Raw genomic sequence first — 25,982 nt, forward strand, 5'->3', positions numbered from 1 at the left:
AGCGTCTGCCTGCTACCGCCAACACCAGAGACTCTGCCAAAGCACAGACAATATGCCAGGTGTGGTGGGAGCCTGGTGATAAGCAGGGGTTGGGCTTAAACCGAGCAAAAGAACAGAATATCATGCAACTATCTTTCATTTTGTGTTAAAATCTCCTTTCTATATGGCCACCTGGCCAGATGTCAGGTTAGGTCTTCACGTCACTTCCAACCAAGATAACCTTCCTTTGCACAGCTGCTCATATCTGTAATCAGCTGTGCAATACAGCTTCTTTAGAGTGATCAGACCTCTCCTTTCCCCTCTTTTCTTTTATGATTGAACTTACTGTTGCTGAGTGTTCAGTGCGTGGGACATATACTTCTGTATGAATAATAATAATGATAATTCTGGTGAATCATCCCACTCTGAGTACAGTTTGACCTCCCGAAAAGCTAACATCTAAATGATTACATTTGAGGGTAAAATGTCTGACATGAGGTTTTCTTCCATTCTTTATCACACAGTTAGCTTATCATTATGACAGAGAACAAAGAGGTTTACTCTTTTCCTAAAACAATTCACACATATTCATCTTATGCAAAGTGTAATAGATCACTGAAACAGGTTATTTGGGGCACAGTAAATGGCTTGAATCTAATCTGCAATTTTGTGTAGCCTATCTTAATGGTGTCACATACAATTTGTATGTATATTATATGCGCAAGAGTTTTGCTATCAGAAATAGCCACTGCGAGTCAACAGACTGTAAAGAAAATGCAAGAAGTCCCGGTGAAACCAAAAACTGTTCAGATTATTCCCCAGAGGCAATGTATTCCATTACTTAGCTCACATTTTCATCGCCCCAGAATCCGAAAACAACACGTAGCAGATGATTGGAGATAGCCTGTGAAGGTACAGACCCGGAGACGAGGAGACCAGTGTTCATTGGTTTCATGGAAATGTGGGGCTGAGCGGGCTATAAAAGCAGCCTGAGCGCGCGTAGCGCAGCTTGGAGGAGAGTTTACCTTCAGTCAGCTGGCCGGTGCGCATCATAGACAGCTGGGATCACACTGACAGGCACAGCGCAGCCATGAGCGAGGTAGGTGATTCATAGTGCGCTGCAAACCAACTCCTTTATTTTCATGTTGATCTCGAGCATTTATGCTATTAATATTAATTCTAAGATTTGGACGCTTGCAAAACAACACGAACCCTCCAATGCGTACTTATATTTCTTGCTTGTATTATCGTAAAAATGATTTGCATCGTAAAACAATTAGATTAGTTTGAAGAATGAAATGTGTTTTTGTGCTTTTATGCGAAGCTTGCTGCTACTGTTTCTCGTTTTTAGCCCCTGAGACAACTGCTGCTTCCCCTTCAAAATAATGATAATAATAATAATAATAGCAACCTTAATAATATAATTGCATTATTATGCTAATAGAAAATACACCATAACGTAAAACCTTACAGCTACCTACCACATGGGCATACTCATTTCCCCCTCTGTTTTCATACAGCGCACTGTGACTTGTGTTTAAGGGGGGAAATTAAGTTGTTTAAAGTCCAAAGACCAAAAGAGGCTGCAGATCTGAGGAATAAGGATACATTTTTTTTAATCAAATGAAAGTCAATAAGTACAGATTTGATGTGATAGTGTATATACTATTCATGTCTACTGGTGAATATGTCTCAACAGCCTAATGAGCCCATGCAGGAGGAAGGCAGCACTGATATACACACTTCTCATTTAGTGCGTCTGAGCAATCAAACCTTGAGAAGTTGGACTTGAGAGGTGACGAATCTCTTGTGATGATGTGACAGTGAAGAGAAGTGGAAAGAATCTTCACTGGGTCAGAGCACATCCTTTGGTCACTGAATTATTCAGGGTAACTGCAAAGCCAGAGACATAAAACATTCTCATAGCGTGCGCACTTGAGCTCAGGCTCCAGTCAGACCTTACCACGGGTTTGTTCACCCAAAGGAACTGGACTGACTGAAAGCATAAAATGCATCTTTTACGCTTGCTTTTAATTTTTTTTCTCCTCTTAGCTGCAGGCGGTAGCCCACTGTCCAGCTTTGTTCTGTGAACTGGAGTAATTGCTTCAGGATGGCTTATTGCCTCTTGATAAGTTCTTCAGCTTGTAAGCAGCCAGTAACACCGCATATTCCTTCAGTTCTGATGAATCTTTTATCGTGTTGCCTTGTCACGTCTTTTTGCACAGCGTAGCAAACACAATCAAGTCATAGTGTCGACTTCTCTCTACCCCTCTTGTGTGTGGCTTAGAGAGTGAAGTTAAGAATATTATAAATAAGACGTTAAACAGAGGAAAAGTCAGGAAATTCGGTTGTGTCTCATGTCAGTGATGGATTTGTTCGTTTAAACAGAGCCAAGGCCTGGGCAGCTGCAAGTTGCTCTGGATGAATAATTAAATTGAAATCAATGTCCTGTCCCTTCTACCCCCACATGCTGATTTTTTTCTTTTAACCTTTGCTCTGTTCAGACTCCAACAGAGTTTGAGCTCATCACAGTAATTGGCACTTTCATCAGTAGCAGAGGACTCTTGAACTCTCTGAACTGTCTTAATTGTTATGATGTAACCTGTCCAGTTTGGATCATCTTGCTTAATTACAGAGCATTTTCTGCTTGCCTTCTTTGTTTTATGAAAATGTAGAGGCTTCCTTTTACAGGTGCATTTTATCAAATGATCTCAAACATACAACATAAAAATAGTAAACCCATCTGTGCTCTGACATCTGTAAGATTCAAACCACCTCACATGCAGAGGTATAGACGTTATCTTGGCTGCTTGGATTGGTAGCCGTTACATCACTATGATTAATGTGGAGAAATAAGATGGTGATGAAGCCTCAACATTGCTGTTCCTGCTTGGTCTGATTCATCTTTGTGATGGTCCATAAACATTGTGCAGTTTGACAAAAGTGGCTTAAATGTGGAGCCAGTCACCATAGTGATGAGCAATTTTGCACTTCATGGCTGCATTATTCAAGCCAATCACAGACTTTGAAGTAACAACTTTTTGGACCCATGAAGGTCTCTGCCATTTGTGTGACCAACTAAGCATAAATATTTGTTTGTGTGGATTATTTTATTATTATTATCAATCCTTCCCATTTTTTCCCTCTATGACATTTAAAAACCTGCTTTTGTACCATCTGAAACTCAGTATAATCCTCAGTTTATTAGTAATAGATGTAAACAATTTGTGGAAGCCAAAATATGAAATAATGAGTTCTGATTTTGTACATTTGCACATCAAATGAGAATATTCATATGGAACTCACTCTCATTGGTGACTGTTTTACTCACACAATGCTCGGCAGACTTACTCCTCCTCTGTTTAACAGAACTTTAATTAAATGGCAGAAGTGGAGGGACTTCGGCCGGCTTTGAGCATTTGTTAGATGTTGCAGCTGTACTTTCAGATGTTCAACTAAAGATAAGAATTTTTTCCGCCCCAGTTTTCACCAGAAGGCGTACACAACACACAGTACCCTGGTGTCTCAGGTGGAAATGGTGCAAGTTATGCAAACATCTCCCTTCTGTTTGTATTTTGTCATTTTGTAGAGCGTTACATCATAGTTCAGGTTTATATATCTTAAGTGTCGTTTTCATTAGTTTCTATTAGTCTTGTTAACACTCTTGGTGCAACGATAAAAACTTAACTGAGCACAAGGCAAGAAAATATAACAGAGGAAGAATGGGCCAGAACTTGTTTAACAGCTCAAACTCAAACTATAAATACAAACTCTAAATTACTACAATACAAATGGATAAGTAGACAGTATATAACCTCAAGTAAGCTGTACCTTTTTCACCCAAATATCCCAGATACTTGCATTAAATGTAATCAACAAAAAGGTTCTTTATTCCATTGCATGTGGGAATGCCCTCTGATACTCTCTTTTTGGGAAAAAGTGTTGAACCTGGCCAGTCGAATCATTGAAAAAGAAGTACCTCTCAAATCAAAGTTTTGTTTGCTAAACATTCACCCAGACAATTTTGTGACCTCCAAAAATGAAAAATCCCTACTCAATATTTGTTTTCTGGAAGCTAAAAGATGTATAGCCTGTTCATGGAAAAGGGATAAACCTTGTACCACTTCACAATGGCTAACAGGGATGTATTTTTACTTGGCTTTAGAAAGGATAAGCTACACCACAAAAAATAAGCTTGACAAGTTTTGGAAAATCTGGAAGGTTTTCTGTAATTTCCTTGAAAGAAATGACATTGAAGTAGATGGCTGGAATGAAGAGCTGAATACACATTTATATTATTTATTTAATTTAATTTTGTTTTATTATTTTTTCTCCTTCCAGTTATTTATTTATTAATTTCATTTTAAGAATTTTTATTGCTATGCTTTTTTTTCTTTTTTTTTCTTGTATGTACCTTTTTGTTCTATGTTGTTCACCGTTTGTAAATTAACAAAATGTGCAATAAACATATGTTTAAAAAAAAAAAAAAAAAAACTGAGCACAAGCAGTTGTAGTATGCAGTTAAAAGAAGTTATTTCTTTATTAATCAAAAGGCAGGGAAGTTTACATGCATCAATATGTAAAGTTCATAATTTTGGAAACAGGCAAGACCTAACAAGTATACATTAATGTTGCACATAGGTGAAGCGATACATCTGGTGTGTAGATCGCTGATTAAAGTGTGTGCTGTAAAGTCGAATGGCAGCAGGACATAAGGACCTGTCTCTGAAGGAGCTACCCAGTCTGATGTCAATTAATATAAACAGCAAGCCACATCAGGGCACTTTTTATGTGTCATTTATACACATTTAAAGCTTTTGGAGTGATTTTACACAATCTAAATAACATGTAAATTGGTTAAGGTGAGGGTAAAAGTACAGGATGGTGCAAGGTGTCGTCTTCTCACTGAACATTGTGTAAAATATACACAAAACTACTAAATCTTGTCCTAACTTAATGTGACATGATGTGGCTTTCAGTGACTAAGCTTTTTCATCAGACCAGGCTGCAGAATGTCCTCCATCCAGGCACTTGTCAGATTTAACCATCTCACTGTGTGTTCCCGCCTTGTTTGAGAAACTCACTCCAATACAGAGTCTACAAGCTGTTGATGATTTCTGACCGCTCACTTTGTCACATTTCCGAACATGATCACATGAACTTGGTGGTTTACAGTGTTGCAAAGTACAATCAGAACCACTTGGAAGATGGACAAAACTTCCAAATCAAAGCTGAGGTTACAATAAAGTGCAACTGTGTAACTGACAGTATTTGGTGTCAAATTCTGCAGCAGATGAGTACTTTTAGTGGATGACTCCAGTAAGATTATTTAAGTGACACTTTAGTCAGAAGTGGAAATCTGATTTTCACATTTTGCTTTTGTGCTGCTAGATATGAGAATTACTTTGGTAGGAATTTTACTGAAATCCTGCACGGTACGTGAACAATCAACGACGAAATCCTTGGTCATCTGTTTAATATCTGCCTGAAAATCAGAATTTTGAAAGATTGTCCATTGGCATTATTAAAAAGAATATCCTGTTTAACAGACGACTGGTCCTGCAATAAGTGCTTTCACATCTGAGAGGTCTCCTGCTGTGTTTACCTATCGCACACTTTAATTAAGAGGAGAGTGGTGGCTATGATGGCTACTTGGCAAAGCCATTTGTTTCATCATCTAAAGAGGACCAGAGTCCTTTTTATTAAATTAATGAGATAAGAGTGTTAAAAGCTGCTGATCAATGTAAAAAGGGGCGCCAACTGAGTGGGGAAAAGTGATCAGAGATGGATTTTCCCTTTCCCCTTTTTGCTGACTTAAGACTTATAAAGTGATTAAGATCCTGACCAAAGTGGTGATTAGAGGAAAAACCCCTCTTCAGTTCGTCTGGATTATTTCAGTCATGTTGATTACTTTTTATATTTCTCACTTTTTGACGATATAAATATATGTCAATCTGCAAATCTCTTAGTTTTGTTGGGAGGTATATACACTGGTCCCCTGTTCCACTTTAAACGATAAACAGAGATTACACTGATTTAATCTTTTGTCCATCTTAACTGTCAGCGGGCTTTGGTGCCTTCACATGCTGTAACCCGTCCTCCACAATAATCCTGGCTTCTGCCGGGCTTTGCACACAGAAACTGATGAAAACAAATGAGTGAAGAGTGGGATGTGTGTAGTCAACACAGAAGAAAATACAACAGATTACTCTTAAACTGCCAAAATGGGATCAGTACTTCTGTAGCATTATCAGCTTTTGCAAAGAACCCCACAGATAAGTTTAGACCAAGGCTCATCATCTGGTCAGAGGATTTCTAACCATGGATAAGAAGAGCGTCTGTAGTTAGGACATGCAAGATTTTTCTGATGACACAACACTTTTTAAAAAGAAAACTGCAGAGAGGACATGATTCTTTCATGTTGGTCATCTTGCATCTGGGATGGCCGAGAATCTCAGTGTGTACCAGGCATTAGTATTAGTCTTTGAGACATTTGACTTAGTATGTTTCAAGTTAGACTAATATGTTAACATGTATTCTAAAAGTTCAGCTTTAGTCAGACTAGCATAATAATTCAGATTTTCTTTGTCATGTGAACATACCATATGAATGACAGACTCTAATCACTGTGTTTTATCGCTCATTCCTGCTCGAGCAGTCAGCCTACATAAAATTAGACTTTAAAGCATGATTATAATGACTATATTACAGCATAATAGTTCTTAATTGTGGTAGCTACATCATGTAATTTCTTTTGCTGTGAAGTTGAATAAAAACATCTTCATTGAATTTAAAAAAAAATGTGATCATTGCTCCTGTTGTCTTCAGGGTAAAGTTTGGGAACTAATATTGTGAACTTCCATGATATTCTAGCAGTATCATGAAGTCAAACTTTGGTCTATGACCAAAACTATGTAAAGCTCAGCTGCCCCGTGTAGTTTATTAGCATGCTATCATGCTAAACTAAAATGGTGAACATAAATCTTTGTACTTGCTGAGTACCGCTTTTATCGGTTTGCTTGTATTTAGATGCCAATTTTGTCAATATGAGCGTGCTAGCGTTCTGATGTTAGAAATAGTCTTGTTCTAGTCTTGTTTGGGACTTTTGATGCTTTAAGTGCTGCTTTAGTTCACCAAAAAGTTCTATTTTTAACTTGGTTTTACTTGAGCTATAAATATCTCCGTGTGACATTCTCTATACTCAAACAAAAAAAAGAAGAAGAAGAAAATGAAAAGCTCTCCAGAACTGCTGGACTGATTTGATGAGAACAGCGTATAGTTCATCACATAGTTATTTCTGTCAGCCATCTGTTAGCAACGTCGCTCTTCCATGCTGTCATCCTTGTTTCCAAACTGGTGGTGAGGAAGCTATCACAGATTGGTGATGGTGCTGGGATGAGCTGTCTGTGACCTAGTTTTGCCTTCTCCTCTTAAATTGTTAATGGATCCTGAGTGCAGCATGGAGTCTCTCCGGGGAGTCCGAGCCACCATGAGAACCAAAAATAGCCTTACCAAACTGGCAAGGTAATTTATTCATTTTACAAATTTCTGCAATGTTCAAGGGAACCCTTCATACATATGTAGAGTTTTAGAAAATCAGTCAGTGCGAATATATGGGCATCCTACCAGGAAGAAGTGATGGAAACAACAAATCTTTAAAAAGTACATTGTAAATATAAATCAATCGCCCCATTTCTGTGGATGCAAATTTGACTTTGAGATACTGAAAACCACTCTGCCACGGAGTGATAGCTGTATATAGTTCATCATTAAGGATGCACTTTGTACCCGTCACCCAAATACAAAGCCAGCTTTTGAAAATTCAATGTAAACATTAAAGAAACCGCACTTTCAAGACATTATAAGTTACCATACTGATCCATGTAACCTGTGAGTTTAGGCTTTAAAACTGCATGGGCATTTTTTTCCCCACTTGTGTGCAGGATCACACTATATTAGATAGTAGCGGCACTTTAGCAGTTTGTGACAGTTACTCTACAGTGCCTTGCGAAAGTATTCAGCCCCCTTGAACTTTTCAACCTTTTGCCACATTTCAGGCTTCAAACAAAGATATAAAATTTAAATTTTTTGTGAAGAATAAACAACAAGTGGGACACAATCGTGAAGTGGAATGAAATTTATTGGATGTGTCAAACTTTAACAAAGAAAAAACTGAAAAGTGGGGCGTGCAATATTATTCGGCCCCCTTGCGTTATAACTTTGTAGCGCCACCTTTTGCAGCAATTACAGCTGCAAGTCGCTTGGGGTATGTCTCTATCAGTTTTGCACATCGAGAGACTGAAATTCTTGCCCATTCTTCCTCGAGCTCAGTGAGGTTGGATGGAGAGCGTTTGTGAACAGCAGTCTTCAGCTCTTTCCACAGATTCTCGATTGGATTCGGGTCTGGACTTTGACTTGGCCATTCCAACACCTGGATACGTCTATTTGTGAACCATTCCATTGTAGATTTGGCTTTATGTTTTGGATCATTGTCTTGTTGGAAGATAAATCGTTGTCCCAGTCTCAGGTCTCTTGCAGACTCCAACAGGTTTTCTTCCAGAATGGACCTGTATTTGGCCCCATCCATCTTCCCTGTCCCTGCTGACGAAAAGCAGGCCCAAACCATGATGCTGCCACCACCATGTTTGACAGTGGGGATGGTGTGTTCAGGGTGATGAGCTGTGTTGCTTTTACGCCAGACATATAGTTTTGCATTGTGGCCAAACAGTTCCATTTTGGTTTCATCTGACCAGAGCACCTTCTTCCACATGTTTGGTGTGTCTCCCAGGTGGCTTGTGGTAAACTTTAAACAAGACTTTTTATGGATATCTTTGAGAAATGGCTTTCTTCTTGCCACTCTTCCATAAAGGCCAGATTTGTGCAGTGTACGACTGATTGTTGTCCTATAAACAGACTCTCCCACCTCAGCTGTAGATCTCTGTAGTTCATCCAGAGTGATCATGGGCCTCTTGGCTTCATCTCTGATCAGTCTTCTCCTTGTTCGAGATGAAAGTTTAGAGGGACGTCCGGGTCTTGGTAGATTTGCAGTGGTCTGATACTCCTTCCATTTCAATATGATTGCTTGCACAGTGCTCCTTGGGATGTTTAAAGCTTGGGAAATCTTTTTGTATCCAAATCCGGCTTTAAACTTCTCCACAACAGTATCTCGGACCTGCCTGGTGTGTTCCTTGGTCTTCATGATGCTCTCTGCGCTTTGAACAGAACCCTGAGACTATCACAGAGCAGGTGCATTTCTACGGAGACTTGATTACACACAGGTGGATTCTATTTATCATCATCAGTCATTTGGGACAACATTGGATCATTCAGAGATCCTCACTGAACTTCTGGAGTGAGTTTGCTGCACTGAAAGTAAAGGGGCCGAATAATATTGCACACCCCACTTTTCAGTTTTTTATTTGTTAAAAAAGTTTGACACATCCAATAAATTTAATTCCACTTCACGATTGTGTCCCACTTGTTGTTGATTCTTCACAAAAAAATTAAATTTCATATCTTTATGTTTGAAGCCTGAAATGTGGCAAAAGGTTGAAAAGTTCAAGGGGGCCGAACACTTTCGCAAGGCACTGTATGTCATGTATGTGAGAACTGAACTTATACACACATACGAGAACAGTCCAACTTAAAACTGATTCTGGTCCAGGAGCTCAAGGGTTAACAAAATAACAGTTTCTAGTGTTTGCCAGACTCTTTGCATTGTTAGTCAACTATGGCAGCCAGTGGACTGGCACTCCACAGAAGGACACCATCATTAACATAATTATCATCGCTGCGATCCATTTGTCAAGCTCCATCTGTCTCCAGCATATGGGAGTGGGAGCATACAAACACCATGGTTCCTCCTCAGCAACTGCAACAGGACGGCATCTCTATCCCAGTAGTAGGCAAGCTCTGTTCCAAAGCCAGCCAGCAACACAGCGATATATATGGCCTCTTAATGAGGAGTGATGCTTTTTGGCAGGACTGAAAGTGCCTGCATGTGTGAGTGCATGTTTGTACAATAGTAGATGCCAACTGAATTGTATCTGTTCACTGCGTCTTTGTCACCATATGTAAAAGATTCAAAGCAAGAATGCGAGAATTATTAGTTTCCTTTTTCTAAGCCATTCATTCTTTTTTTTTAAGGAAGGTTGTGTGTAGTAGTTATAAGTAGTCAGTGTGTCCCTTAGTTTGAAGAATCAGGAGGTTTTCTGACTAGTGAGCTGAAGCTAAAAGCTGCTCAGGATGGTGCCATGAGAAAATTGAATTTCTTGTCGTCCTTAACAGCTGAAACCTAAAAAAAATCATTAGTATTTGAAGGGAACACTATATTGTTGATTCTTGCTGCATAAGCGATGCAGTGTAAAAATCAATATATGGCTCTTACTCAAAACCCCTAATCTACACAACTCCAACTAAAAAAAGATAAAATATCCCTTTAAAGGTTGGTTTTCACATAAATAGCTCAAATTTGTTTTTGGTGGTTGAATCTTTATGGTAATTGTCAAGACACCCATTTTTGATTTTTATTGTTTTGCTTTTTGGATTCCCATCCAAAATGGCTTCACAGCTGACCACATTGTTAGTCTGCCCTCTCTGTACTTTGTGGGTAGGAAGTGATGATGACACGGCATTTATTATTGAAATTTCATTCATTATTCAAGTAATTTCCTGTCTTTTAGTAATTTAAATTACTCAGTAAATATGTATGGCTTATGGAATAACACTGCTGTTTTTAATATACATTATAAATTGGCGCTTGAACATGTAATATGACACAAAAACGAATGTATGACAGACTCTTGCATTAAGTTTCCATAATCTGACTTCAGTTTGTGAACAGTTGCGCACAGTTTCCTGTCAAGGTTGTTTTTATAGATCGATTATAGAATGAATGAGCACTCTGATGTCAATTTTTTAAAAGCCTTTTGAAACTATTTGAACCAAACTATTACTTATGAATCGTACTGGTGTACCAATTGAGACCCATACTGCATGTTAACATTTTGGGTCCTATGCAACCTGCATGCGATTGGCTACTATCTGGAATCGTACAATACTGGCTGATGCTACAATTAAAAATAACTTTGTGGAAATGATGAACAACTGGAGATTCTACCAATTTTATTTTAGACTTTACAGAATCATTGTCATACATGGAAAACAGTTGACTGATAAACATCAAATTGCGCTCGGTCCACTGTTTGATAATGAAGTCTCCTGCTGTGGACACGGCAAAGATTAATCTCTGGGAAAACTCCAGAATCACAGTAACGAGAAATAGTATTCTGTTGTGGACACCGGGTGATCAAGGCCAAGACAATGGTGGGATTTATGCATTAAATGCTGCTTAGTTCAGCTTTAGTGCATGGTTGGTTTCGGCATATTGTTACATCAGACATTTTCTGACCTCTAAGTGATCTCAGCAGGTTCCCTACTGGCAATTCCAAAGCTGAGATTAAAAAAATTCGCGTCCCAACTGGCTGCTCTTAAATGTAGATTAAAAAGAGCCCTCAAGAGTTTAGATTGTCCTGCCTAAGAGGCTTAACAGGGCCAAATCTCATCTTTCAAATCGCCCTTAAAAACTCTTTTCAAGTGACTGTTTTTATGCAAGCCTTTAATTTCACCTTCCTTTCATGATACATATTACCTTAAACTACTCTCTGAAATCAAATCAGAGAATATTGAAAGTCCTTTCAACTTTCCTCTTTCCTTCAGTCTTTCTAATCATGAACGACAGAAGTTCCTTTGCCATGATTGATATTGATTGCAGGCTTCTCAGCTTGGTGTCCCCTGCCAGCTACTGTATTCTGTGTGATCCTTGAAGTCAAGGACCCAGCTGACAGGTGTGAGGGTTAATGAAAAGTGGACAGCCACACATGTTATGATGTGCCACACAGACAGCTCATGCAAGTTTGCATCGATCCAAATCCTCCTCTTAGAGCTGACCAGTTTTCACTCAAATATTCCTGCATCTCCATTCAGGTATCAGACTGGAGTAGCTATTTTCTAATAATAAATCAGTTTAGGACCTTTTGTATTCAAAGTCTCAGAATGAAGGAGTTTAATTAAGGAGTTTAAACAAGGAGTTTAATACAATTAGGCTGATTGGAAACCAATCTGATATCATGTTATTAAGTTTAAAGTACTGACCACAGAAAAATTAGCTGCAAATTACTTTCTTCTTACGAACTAGAATGCATGGTGTTCCCTGTTGTCGGAGCTCACCTGCAAACTTTTTACAATTATTCGGACTGCAACATAGGGCAAAGCTGCCCCTTATCTTGTGTCCTTCAGTAGCTCTGAATCACCCATATATTTAAACGTGTTCAAGCTTTCTCACTATATCTGAAGGTGTCAGAAAATAATTAATTCACATTATTTCGAATTGAAGTTTTGCCAGCTTACATCCACACACAAGCTTAGTTTGAGAGAAGACGATGAGCTCAATCCACGCTTAATTTTGTAGTGCCAGATAAATTTGTTTAGTTCACTTTAGAGAATGTAGTCACAACAAACTATGTAGTATGTTTACTTTCTCGTCTAAAGCTACCATCTTTTTGGTTTCAGTTTCAGTTTTAATGACTGTTCATACAGAGCTGATGCTGATTCACTTATTGCTTCATGAACCGTTATGAGGCTTTCGTGGCCTTTAAGTGCTTTTAGCCAAGAAATGATCACATCGGAGCTGACATAAGAGTGCTCATTCATTCAGGAGAACTTTAAATGCCAGTAACAAGTGAAAAGGCTTATTCAACTGCTGTTTTAATGACCCGGCTCATTGGGCCACAACATAAAATGGAGACTGAACACAAGAGTTAAGAAAGTATAGGGTTTATGACTGAGAACACTGAGTCAGTGTTTGAAAAAATAAATCGATTAAAATCTTTGCAACACACTGCAACCAGCAGAAGCGGGAACCAGCCTACAAATCATACCAAGACTGCTTCATGTACTCCTTCACAGGTGTAGCCAATGACGCCAATTAGAACAGTTAGGTCCACAAATCACCCAGACATTTACACTGCAGCTGCTCGGCCAATGAGAATGCAGAAGGGCGTAACACCTCCCTGTTTAAAAGGGCTCCTCCAGAAACCCACCTGAACCAAGACCGAGCCTGTTCTCATGTTCCCCAGTCAGGCCTTCAGACCGAGTGCCCTGATTGGTTTTTTGTTGTAATGAGTTACTTAGTGCGGCCGTGGCTCAGTGCTTAAAGTCGTCCAATAACCAGAAGGTTGGTTCGATTCCAATCTTGCCACTCAAAATAATTGGTGAAACTGACAGCTGGAGGGGTGTCAGTCCACCTTCTTGCCACGGCCGAGGTGCCCTTGAGCAAAAGCGCCGTAACCCCATGCTCCCCGGGCGCCATGATTGGCTGCCCACCGCTTCAGTGTATGGCATCTGTCTTTGTGAGTGTGTGACCATGTGCATGTGTGTGTTCAACAGGTGCCAACCTGGATGGGTTAAAAGCAGAGGCCAAATTATGATGAAACATGAACATGTTGCTGGTTATGTTGTGAAACAGATGCTACCAACAGCTGTAGAGTCAGCAACTTTCCTTAAGATCATTGATTAAAATCCATATCAATTGTTAAGCTTTATTCGCTGGATCCCAAATGCTTGGTTTTATGTTTATTTGTAAACATAATCCTTAATAAAGTTATGTAAAGGGGATAGTCTCTTTTAGCCTGCAGAGCTTCAGATTATAAACCATAGATGAGGCTATGTAATAAGGTAGAATAGCTGGTACATTCAAAGGTGAATCTTGTCAGACATCTAAAAAAGATTGCTGAGTGTCACATCTTGCTCAGGTATTTATATGTAAGGAACAGAATGAATTATCTCTCCCAAATGTACATGGATGCACTTTGTTATGAGAATCAACACAAAATGACCACACTGGACACTAAACAGTAACACAAGACCGACACAAACGGATTTCTGAAAGTTACAAAACCTGCCAAAAGTAGCAACTAAGATTCCATACCAAACATTTACTGTTGACACCGCAGACAAATGGCCACATAAACAGTGATCCCATATCACATGTTACGAGATCTACAAGTTTCAGTGAAGCTAACACACAAGACTAACGGCAAATTGAAAGACCCACACACAATGATACGAACCGGTGTGACTCACTGCCACACAAAGTTACTATCACCCAGCTGGTAACAACCACAAGTGATCCCAATAAACGCAGGCCAACCTGTCCACAACACCAAAGGTCACGTCTCACAAAAGCACTGTAACATTGTTAAAATAAACCCATGATCCAAAATTTTGGAGAACTTCACTGAACAGAATGCGATAATTTGTGAAGGAGTTAAAAACTGAATTCTTTCTACCCAGCAATTGTTTCTTTGGCACAGTACAAGTTAACATTTAGCAGGACGGGCTACAGCTCAAAGTGGTCTTGGCTCGAATCAAGGCCTGGATGGGCCACAACAAGCTTGTGTAAATCCTCCTATAAATTCACAGATGTAAATCTTGACGTTTCCTCTGCTAATGAGGAAAAATTGAGCAGAAACAGGAATTCTGTGGAAATAATGTGGCAATCTGTAAAGAGGTTTAGATTTAATCCGTCACTTAGAAGTATGTGACCGTTGAGCTTTTTCATTGGCTTTGTACAGTATTTACAGTACATCTTAATCTTAGAATCATTATGGCACAGAGAAAAACAAATCTGGCAATAATTTGCAACTTTATCTTCTCTTAATGTGATCAGGGAGATTGTTCCCCCCCCCCCCCCCCCCCCCCCCCTCATGATGGCTACAGATATTTATTAGTGGAAATGTTTATATCTGGATCTATAAGCTATGGTCCATGTATCAAAAAGGATGACGGAGGGTAAGGAAATATGTGAAAAGAAGGAAGCAGCATCCAGAAGTTTGATATGTTGGCTGCACGGTGGTGTGGTGATTCCAGGAGGGTTCCAGGTCCGATCCCCGTCTGGGGCCTTTCTGTGTGGAGCCTGCATGTTCTCCCCATGTATGCATGGGTTCTACTCTGGCTTCTTCCCACCGTTCAAAAACATGCATGTTAGGTTAATTGGTGACTCTAAATTGACCCTCGGAGTGCGTGTGCGCATGCATGGTTTTGTGTCTCGTTTATCAATGTGTAGTCCTGTGATGGACAGGCGACCCGCCCCACAACCCAAAATTGGATTAAGCGAGTATAGAAAATGGATGGATGAATTTCAGTTTGGCGAATTTGTCTTAATTTCTCAATATTGCTCTGTAGTTACACCTAACACTGAGACCATCACTCAGTCACATGTCTGGCTCAGCACTCACCGCAAGGTGGCTGATTTAGACTGATTTCTGATAACAGTCTGGATGGTCCTTTTTGGTACATGGGTGCATCCATTTATTACAACAGATTTTTCTATTGTGTGATACCTCAGAGCCAAGATAAGTCAATGCTGCCCCTGGACAAGTTTAATGCAAAGCTTTTTATCTTTTCATTTCTTAATTTATTTTGTGAAGTGAATATAAGTCTGTATCGTTGCATCTGACAAAGGTTTCCCATAGTGGTTCGGTTCTTGATGGAGTGCCAATCTAAAGGATTGAGGATCACAGGTGTTCAGCTTATGCTTGCTCCCTCGCCCCTTCAGATTCCTTGAATCATTTATTGATACTGTGCACTATAGAGGGAGAAAAATACAAATTCCTTCCAATCTTTTGAGAGAAACTTGAGACCTTCTGCCCACGTTTGCTCCTACATTCCTACAGCTACAATCAGCTATTGACATCACCTGTTTGAAATAACTTTATTATCTTTTTTAAAGCTGTATTACTAGCCCCTAAATGTCTCTCATTCCAAATGTTTTTGTTGGATTGAGTTGCAAGTCTGAAATGCAAAAAACGGATGCAAATTAAATTAAACAAAATTGACGAGACAAAACATGTTCTATCTATATATAAATGGTTCATAGTTATAATATTTGGTTTTGGTGTTGCTGGCCTTACAGTCTAAACTGTTTTATCTGTTTCTTTGTTTTTAAATGAGAAAATAATGAGTAGGTGTTTATATAATTTTATGTGGAGTTTGTATAATGTGTGTGTGCAACATTTACACGTTGTGTAATTTTTGCATGTCAAATGTGGCTGTTTTTTTTTCTTACTTTTTCAGAGACAAACATCTGGAGCAAAGCCTGGAAGCGGCAAACCATCTGCCGGCCAAGGTATTTTCAAACTAAATTGCATCTACGTAAAGACAGAGGTGACAGAGCAGCGCTTTATTAGTTACCAGTCTTTGTAAGAATCTTATGAAAAAATCATCAGATATTGAAGAGGTGGAAGTCAGTTGAATAGTAAAATTAATATATAGGAGAATAAAAGAATAAGGCAGCATTCTCCTGAATAATGAAATGTTGTCTAATGAGTTTTGATGCACTGAACTGATACCGAACATAGACTGCTCCATTACACTGTAACTCTGAATTTACCCAGCCTTGTGAACCATAACTGAAGGACCACGCTGCCCAAATACTTGAGCAGAACAGTCTCATTTGAAAAAATGAGACTGTTCTCAACTTTCCACCACAAGCTACACTTCCAAAGTCGAGCAACAGACCCACTAATTAGATTTGGTAACATAAGATTCACCTCATTCAAAGTGAATAAGAAGCGGGAACCGTTGACACCCGAACCACAGCAGTCAGAATCCAACCTCCTCCATTTTTTGACCCAATTTTCTATGAGGAAACGAATACATTACGCTGGGTTTCAGACTCAACACAACTTCTTATGATCTAAAAAAAACAGCAATCTAAACTGATCGACATGAGAATTGATCGTTTTTACAAATTTTAGCCCCAACTCTGAAAACTGCCTTATTGGATATCTTGTTAAACTTTAGCTGTGTTTACACAGACCACTTTAATAAATCAAGAGAGGTGGTATGAACTTTTTAATGGAAATGTTACCACATGTAAACTTAATCGGATTTCTCTCTGAAATAAATGTGCTCTTTTTGAGCGTTATCAAACGACATAGAAGTCAGAGGAGGCGAGTTTCCAAGACATAGGATCATGTTGGGGTTAGGGACGCACACTTTTCTGTTGGACTCCCACTGTTGAACATCTCGTCTAAATTATTAACAGTTCTCCATTCCTGAACAGTAAATTCAGTTAGGATGTGGCACAGAGTGAAATAAGACTTGTTTATAGATAGCCAGAGAAGTTAGTCATTTGGCATAAAGATGGGAAAACATCATTTCAGCTAACATTTCTCCTTTTGTTATATTTCCCACAGATTAGCAGCCAAACTTACTTTTTATATCTCAAGAGTGTAATTCTGATTAAATGCTTTGCAGTGTTAAAATTCCGCTTTTCCAAGCTCTTTGTTCAGTGTCTGTGTAAACCCTGAAATTTGAATCTCTAACCAGAATGATTTCAGTAGAATTGAAGAAATATTTGTTAATCCAAACAGTTTATTTAACGTAACCCAGTGTTTCCCGACCCTGGTCCTCAAAGCACACAGCCCTGTATGTGTCCTTACTCCAACACACCTGATTCAAATAAATGGGTCAGCTCTTCAGCTCTTTAACCTCTACAGAGGGCTGATGTAGTTTATTAATTTGAATCAGGTGTGATTCAGGTGTGCTGGAGCAGGGACACATGGAAAACATGCAGAGCAGTGTGCCTTGAGCACCAGGAAAGACTGAATTAACCTACCTGAAACCTGTTTCATCTACTGTTCAAAACGGGTGCATTATCTTTTACAACTAATTCTATGACAGCAGAAATACTTGTTTTTATTACTCTCACTCCTCACTTTTCTTTACTCTGTGAATGGTTTAGTTGAGCTGTCAGTTGTAACCTTTAGAGCTAAAGTTACCTGTAGCAACAGTCTCTTGGTGGACATCCCAAAAAGGAGGAAAGGAGAGGATATTGTTTTCATTTGGCTTTCTTAATCAAATAAAAATGTGCTAAACATGGCGGAGAAACGCAGGATAATTCCCTTGTACACAGATCATCTGTTTGGTTGGTAGCAGAAGACAAGCCATCAAATACATCAATTTCTGAAAGTGATCCCATGTTGTGTAGAAAGATGTTTCTGTATGTTGCTGCTGATATCATATAGCAGACATTAGAACTAGAGATGTAATCACCTTTCTCAGTGAAATGTAGCCATGCTTTGGAGAGCTTTTTTCTTTTTATCATGATTCTGTTTTCAAGGCAGCACACATAAACACGTATACAGGACGTTACAAATGTAGGACGTTACAGATTTGCTATTGGTTCCCACTGCTGCAGCACCTGTGGGCATCTTTAAAGGAACTGATAAGCTCAGAAGCTTCGACAAAATGTTTAAACCTGTTCTCAAGTGGAACTGAATTGCAACCAAATTCGGAAGAGAGCTTTGGTAAACCTCCTTACATTGTCTGTGCATATGTTTTTGTCATATAATTACAATTTCATGCTGATAGTTGAAGCAAATATGACATAATTGTGCGGCAGTTAAGATTATACAATTAATCATTTATTGAAGAGAATATTTCAGAATTTTTTCCCCATGTAACAGAAGCAACATTTCAGTTTCCTCTTCCATGGCAGCATTTTACATGAAGACCTACTTAGAAAACTGGGCCTTCATATTGTAATTCAAATCCCTTGAGTTTTTAAAGCTGAAATTTGGCTCCCAGTACTTGGCAAGAGCCTTTGAAATTCATAAATGGCATAATGTGCAGAACTGCCACTCTGGCAAAATTAAGATTATTAAAGAACAATAGCCCGTCTCTAATGAACCCTGCATCAGCGAACAGATTTTTCAAATCCTCATTTCAGATGAGAGGAATGAGAATCGGTCTGACATTCCCCCTCTGATTTGTTGGATTAGCAGATGCTAACCAAGCGGGGATATTTCATCAGATTCACTGGTGGTGCAGCTCTGCTGGGTTTTCTTGTTTCAGCCAGCAGATACTATAGAGCCTTTAATTACTTTTTTCGGTCCTCACTTTTACTGAATTAGGTTTCATGGCAGCATATGAAACAATACACAGAGGAATCGCAGAATGTAATCTCCTCCACTTCTTCAAGTGAACTTTCTCCTCAAACAATGGATGCTAGTGAAGGTGAAAGGCAGCCCATTCACAGCTAAATGGCTCTATAACCTCAATTCAGCACATAAAGCATTGCCTATGTGTACCTGGAGACCACGCGTCTTCTCTCTTTACTCCCTGGGCCTGCTGATAACACTGTAAAGATCCGTGTTGGAATGGATTTCTGTCCAGCGTTTAGGATGATGAAGTGTGTCACAGCTAAGGTTTGTCTGGAGGGAAACGTCTCGGGCAAGATTTGAAGGGATTTTGGAAAGCTTAATTGAAATTGATAGAGGTGTGAATAGCATTGATTTGGCAATTGCCCTCTTTTTTCCACTTTTTTTTTTTTACTTGCCTTTGTTTTGGATTATGAAGAGATACTGAAACTCTATTACAGTTGCAGGAAAGGTATATATTCATAAAAACAGATTTATGTTGCATCATCGTGGCTTGAGATACAAGAGGCAATACATGAATGAAGAGAGGGGTGGTAATACTACCAAAGCTCTAATAAAGAGATTAAAAAAGACTTTCTACACATACAGTACTCACTACTGCACACATGTGTGTGGCATGGAAACATTTGCTCACTGAGTAAGAGATTTATCAGAGACCAAACAGCTGTTATCAGTTCCTTTTTGTTTTGGCATACCATCAATGAAAACACTGCCATTGAGCCAAATATGCAGTGTTTTTAATACATTCTCAATCTCAATATGTCACATTCTGATGACAAAAAGCCAAAAGCCCTTCATGTTAACACACTGGGGTTTCAGTTTTAGCATCACTTTCAGACACAGGGAACTACTCTATAATGGGGCGGCCGTGGCTCAGTGGTTAGTCAGTCGTCCAATAACCGGAAGGTTGGTGGTTCGATTCCCACTCTGAGGTGCCCTTGAGCAAGGCACCGTACCCCCATGCTCCCCGGGCACAGAATGGCTGCCCACCGCTCCAGGTTGGCATCTGTCTCTGAGTGTGTGACCCTGTGCATGTGTGTGTCAACAGGTGCCAACCTGGATGGGTTAAAAGCAGAGGACAAATTTCATGTGTATGCATGACCAATGAATCAGATCTTAATAGCTTCACCAGTATGTACCAACTGCAGCAATAGGAAATGGAATCATTAAACCATATTTTTACAGCGCTGCAACAACTGGTTAGAGAGGGATATACACCAGACTTCCAAGCACAGGGTTGGTGTTAAAGTCCAAATATATTTTAATAATAATTTTTAAAATGAATAAAAAAATGTTTTTATTCTTTTGCTCTACTGCTGTAATACTTTGTTACATAATAAAGCACTTGGTTAAGGTTACTACTACCTCATGAAGGTCAGACAATTAAAGTACTTGGTGAGGGTTTGTACAAGTACTTTGTCAAGCTTAAGAAAACATTGTGGTTAGGCATTAAAGTACACAATGAAATGCATATTATTGCAGAAAGTTGGGCCTATGGCAGTGTGTCATGTAATGGTTACATTACCAGCTCGGAAGACCCAGCATCCAAAAGAGATACGCCGGAGGTGCCGTGCACCTGGAGATGCTGCAGGGTCTTCATCAAGCGTCTGTTATAAGGAGTAAGGAGTGAGAATGGGATGGTGACATTAATGATTACTGAACCTGCTTTGAAGATGTAAACTCTACTTCTCATTAACAAGACAGAATCTACTGGAACAACAATATTCATTATTCTCATCCTACTTAGATGTAGGCATACTAAAATTTCCCTTCCCATTGCTGACTTGTGATACCTAATAAGAATAACATGTTATGATTGAAATAAATTGTGCCATGTCTGCACGAGAATCAGTGACTGCTGTTTACCTCTAGACCACTGTGCCTCATAGTTTCAGGTTTCAGTTTCAGTTTTAAAAGCTGATATTCAGAGGCATTGGAGAGTCATTGCAGAGCTCCCTAGCATTTATTTGCCTTCATCTATCACTGTCCCAATGCTCTTAGATTACCTTAAATGTTACAGGAACCAATTTGAACATGACCTTTCACCAATCTTGTATGGAAAAATTCACTCATGCAGGAGGATGACACATAACCCAAAGTGTGTGATGTGCCTTGTTTCTGAGGTCCTGCTGTGGTGTAAAGGCCATTGACCCAGTGTTGCAGATGCGATTGTGGAGAGGAGTGGGTGTAAGATGTGTGTAGTTTCTGCAAATATAAAATCTGAATTTGTTTTAATTGTCACCCAAGGGCTGCAACAAGGTCAACAAAAGGTTCCATCTAAACGTAAGTAGGCCATTTGGAAAAATCACAGTTAACGCAAGAGCACACAACTTCACCGCACAAGAGCAGGTCAGCACAGTAGTGCATGAGCTCTGCACTGCATGACCACTGTAATGCTTCAATAAACAACTGATCTTTTGCTATTACTGAGTGAATGAGCAGTGATGTTGAGAGATCCAAAGCCACATCACATAACATAGAATGTTTTTACTTGTTATAATGACGTCCTCTGTGTGTTTGAGAATACCTCCACTGACTCTGGTCCTCTGTTTGGCCACTGAAGCACAGATAATTGAATTTTAGATTTCATTCTCTTCACACAGGATAGTTATTTTTTTCAGTATGAATAACAAAATGTGGATGGAAGGTTTAACACACGAAGGCTTAAGGGAGTCTTATCTGTTGGACTGCGAAGAGCTGAGTTTGTCGATTCTGAATGTCAGGCAATTGTGACATTTAGATCTGACATGAAGGAAGTCTCTCTTTTAACATTGCAAGAGAACAACAAACTGCAGGAAAACGTAATGTTTACCCTGAACTATAGGAAGTACTTTTAGTCAGTTTCAATTTTGTCATCCTGCTCGCGGTGGTTTACACACACATATGATTTTGATAGAGAAGCTGTAAATAGATACAGCTTTGTGTCATCTCCTTCTCTCAGAAGCCAAAAATACCCTTTTCGTGGTTGCTCTTGTCATTGACAGGTGTAATGATGTATAAAGAGGGATTTTCCATGTACCTGTGAGTGTAGGGATAAGGCACGTATGTATGCAACTTATTCCCTAATGACTGAGTGTCAAACTATAAGAGCTGTCATGTGTGTGAGTTTTCATTTCTGATTAGTTTTATGTATCTGGTACCTGTATGCTTCCGTGGGAAAGTTCAGTAAGCTGTTTGCCACAGATTGGGATGTTACCCATGTTGGCCTGCAAATTTAAATGGCTTCTTCTTTGAAATGGAAATAAAAAAGAACTGCTGGAATGTGTATACACTGGCATTAGAGAAGCAGTAGTTACTGAGAATGGAAAGAAAACATTTTAGCTGTGGTCCTGTTTTCAATTTTTAAGTACGGCTACCTGCCTCAGGGGCCAATGATGAGATTGTTATGGTTTGGTGAGCACAGTTGAAGACTACAGCCAAAGCGAAGTGACCTTTTAGTATATAAAACCCCTTTTTTGAAGTTTTGAGCTGGCACTTGGTTATTGCTGTTGACATTTGGTTCATATTTATAAAGCTTCTAAGCATACTGTTCATCCACCCATCATGTTCTCGGTGTGCCCTGACACCTTCTGAAGATTGTGGAGATTTTTTCAGTCACTACCTATATCTCATAACCATTTGTGAGGGTTGGAATAAAGATACACAAGTAAATCAAATGCTTTGTCTTTCGGTTCAGCTCGCAAAACGGACCAGAGCAGTGTCCTCATCACTGCTTTTGGAGCCAGAAGTGACCATATTTGGGTAACAGGGTGCTTGACAGCCAATCGGACAATAATATGTATCATTAAGGCCAGATATTTATTTAGCTATGAAACTATTTTCTTAAAGGACCACCAGCCTATTAGTTAAAATGAAATAATCTTGCTAATGACACCATACTGACTAGTAGGAAAAAAATCTGTTTATTATGAAAAGTTTATACCAAATGGCTACATCCATCTTTTACCATACAGTTGACAGGTACAATGAGATGGAAGTCAGTACCTGAATATTTTTGCTGTATTGTACAATAACTTATAACACAAAATTTATTATGTCCAACCTATGGTAAATGATTCAAAATGCAGCAGCTAAATTTTAAAACGGTTAGCCATCAATCCTTTTACTGGTGACTACAACATTTTCTTTTTTTTCTTTTATTTTTTAATCATGGATTATAATTGTAACCTTTTCTAACTTTTCAGTAAAGAACAAAGCAATCTTGCTTTATAGTGCAGCCATCATCAACCCCTGCCATCTTTCGTGTGCAGGCTGCAGCTCTACCTGCACTGTGGTCCATTTTTTTTTAACTGTCGCTTCACCTCCTCCTGGTTCCTGGTTTTAATCTCATCTTAAATCTGCATGTTCTCCCTGTGAACATCCCTTGGTTGGTTTTCACAGGATGCTCAGGTTTCTTCCCACAGTCCAAACACATGCATGTTCGGCCTGTAGATGTGAGTATACATTGTAAATTGTCTGCTTAGTCTCCATGTGACCTCACTAGGGTATTGCCCCTTCTTGCCAAATGAGAGCTGGGACTGACTTCAGCCCCACTTTGACCCTGAGCAGGAAAAAGCTGGGACAGGTTATCCTTTTCCATCAGAAAATGCGACCCACAGTAGGGTTGTCCTACCTGTGGATATCTGGGATATCTAGCAATCCATGTTTTTTAAGCTGGGTTGTTTGATGTGTGAGTAGTGAGAGTCTTACCTGCTGTAGACAATCTGAGAACTCTGTTTTCTGAATGGGGAGCCGAGCTCACAGCTGCTCAGAATAAGGCCAACGAGGAGTAAATTTACTCCATCTAAAACACATGAGACCTAAAAAAATGTATAGATCTTCAAGTGAATGCTTTATAAAGTTACAGAGTTATTTACTTTGTCACTATTTTCTCACCTGAGGAATGATCTTTTTTGCATGTGAAGTGACTGCCCAACATATTTTGCCACTGATCAGCTGAGTCCATCAGCAGGCAAAGATTTAAAAGACTGAGTGTTTGAGTTTTTCTATTTTTTTTTTTTTTTCCACTCAACTCATCGTCACCTGTTCAATAGGATGGGCACCCGGCATGCATGCAATGGCCATAAAACAGGCTGAATATTCCTGTCCTTTCACCCGTTCCCTTCTTCTTCTCCCAGATGAAAAGAAGAACGACCAACCGGAGGACTTCGACATTGACATGGACAATCCAGAGACGGAGAAGGCTGCTGTGGCCATCCAGTCTCAGTTCAGGAAATTCCAGAAAAAGAAGCAGGATGTGAAGTCATAGAGTGGACGCTGTCAGAGGAGTCAGACACATGATGTGGTCCTGGTTTTGCATGTCAAATTGCACCGTCATGAACTGTGATGAAAGAAGGGAGGGAATAATCCCTGAATAATATGTTTGTGAAAGTCTGTGTATAATTACTAATTAATGATGATTATTAATTATTGTTTATGATTTATTTACCATATATGAAATAGTAGATGATTGAATTCTTGGTGTATGTATAGATATTTTTCCTCTAATTTGTGTTATTTTGTGCTTTTTTTTCCCACATCAGTGACATTTCACAATGTAGCTGCAGTAGAGCTTCAGTATGAGAAGTGTTATGTCACGTTCAGTGTAATTTACCCACTCAAGCAACAAACTTAACTACGCCTACTCATAAATGGTTGAAAAATTAATCCTTTGAGAGGAACAGAAAGTCAGTCACAAAAGATTCTAATCTTTCATATCCAAAGATTTTCATTGGCTCTCTGATGGTCTGGCTGGATAAAACCCTTCCACACTGTTGTTGGTGCGTTCTACAATGCTTTTGATATCAAACTAGTATATCTAATAAGTGTTTGGACATCAAAGGTCTCCTCTTTGTCACCCATTTCCTCCAGATCACATGAATCTCTCTCAGTTGTGTGTATTTAGAAATTGTTTAGAAAATGCTAATTTAAATCCATTTTTCTGTGTTTCATTGCTTTTGTTCAAACGTGATTAGAACAGTGTCATTGAATTGGCTCACATGTGTTTACTGTACAAGCTCACAGACTTATGCATGCAAGCCTGCACATATGCTTACACAAACAGAGAAATAAATAAAGACAATATCAAGGAGTGTTTCACTTTGTTATTTCACTCTGAAATGAACTCTGTGCAACGTGTGAAGGTGACCGCCAACATCTGTCTCATTCTCTTAGACAGCTAAAGCAATAAACATTTTTATAATGTAACTTTTATTTAATCATTTACTATAGTTAGCACAGTTTAATCCTTAAGATTTTTCATGCATTCAAATGACAAAATAACTTTGGGCTTAAAGGCCTTCAGGAAGTGTCCCTATACCGATGGAAAAGTGTGTGAACACCTATTACCTGTCAGCTGCCACTTACAGAACAGAATCTTTACTGATTCACCATTTGATGTCCTGTATTTCAGTTTGGCCTGATATTTGCTGTCTTTGTGTTTGCTTGTTGAGGAACAGTGAGAACACTGTTCTATATTGTAGTGATTCCCCAGATAAGTTTAATGTGAAATTCAACAAATGACAGGCGTCTTTCGGAAGGCAATATGCATCAATTCTGCGCTGGGATGTGCATGTTTGCTTCACTTTTTCAGAATCATTTCCCAGGTTGTGTCGTGGATATCTTTGTGCATCTCAGGCTCATCAGTAGCAAAACATTCAGTGCAGTCTGAACCGTATTTATGATAGCATTAACTGCCAAGTCTGGCAGCAAGTTATCTCCGTCACCACGCTTGATTTGCTGTGGACTTGGGAGATGGAGGGCAGGTATAGTTGTCATGCTGAGTGATGTGCTTTCCTGTGAAATCCCCCGTCCAGTGATATAAGACCATGGAAACTGTTAAGCAGGCAGGAAATGTGGGGCCCAGGCAGAAGCTACAGGATGGCAGGTGGAAAGTTTTCAATTAATCAACAGGTTCAAGACGATTCTATTATGTTAAGAGTCTCAACTACATACTTTTATCTTCCCTGTAACTGCCTACTTTTATGAGAATGTTTTTTTTTTACAGCTTGGATGAAAAAT

General features: G+C 39.2%; 1 protein-coding gene across 1 annotated transcript; it reads left to right on the top strand.

Moving 5' to 3' along the window:
- Positions 1–896: 896 nt before the first annotated feature.
- Positions 897–25,053, top strand: pcp4a (Purkinje cell protein 4a). Its single transcript, XM_075487210.1, has 3 exons — positions 897–1,078; positions 16,114–16,165; positions 24,101–25,053. The coding sequence occupies exons 1-3, from the start codon at positions 1,070–1,072 to the stop codon at positions 24,229–24,231; spliced, it is 192 nt and encodes a 63-aa protein (XP_075343325.1). The 5' UTR covers positions 897–1,069; the 3' UTR covers positions 24,232–25,053.
- The last annotated feature ends 929 nt before the right edge of the window (positions 25,054–25,982 follow it).

The sequence above is a fragment of the Odontesthes bonariensis genome, chromosome 16 (genome assembly GCF_027942865.1).
Source record: "Odontesthes bonariensis isolate fOdoBon6 chromosome 16, fOdoBon6.hap1, whole genome shotgun sequence".
Taxonomy (NCBI): Eukaryota; Metazoa; Chordata; class Actinopteri; order Atheriniformes; family Atherinopsidae; genus Odontesthes; species Odontesthes bonariensis.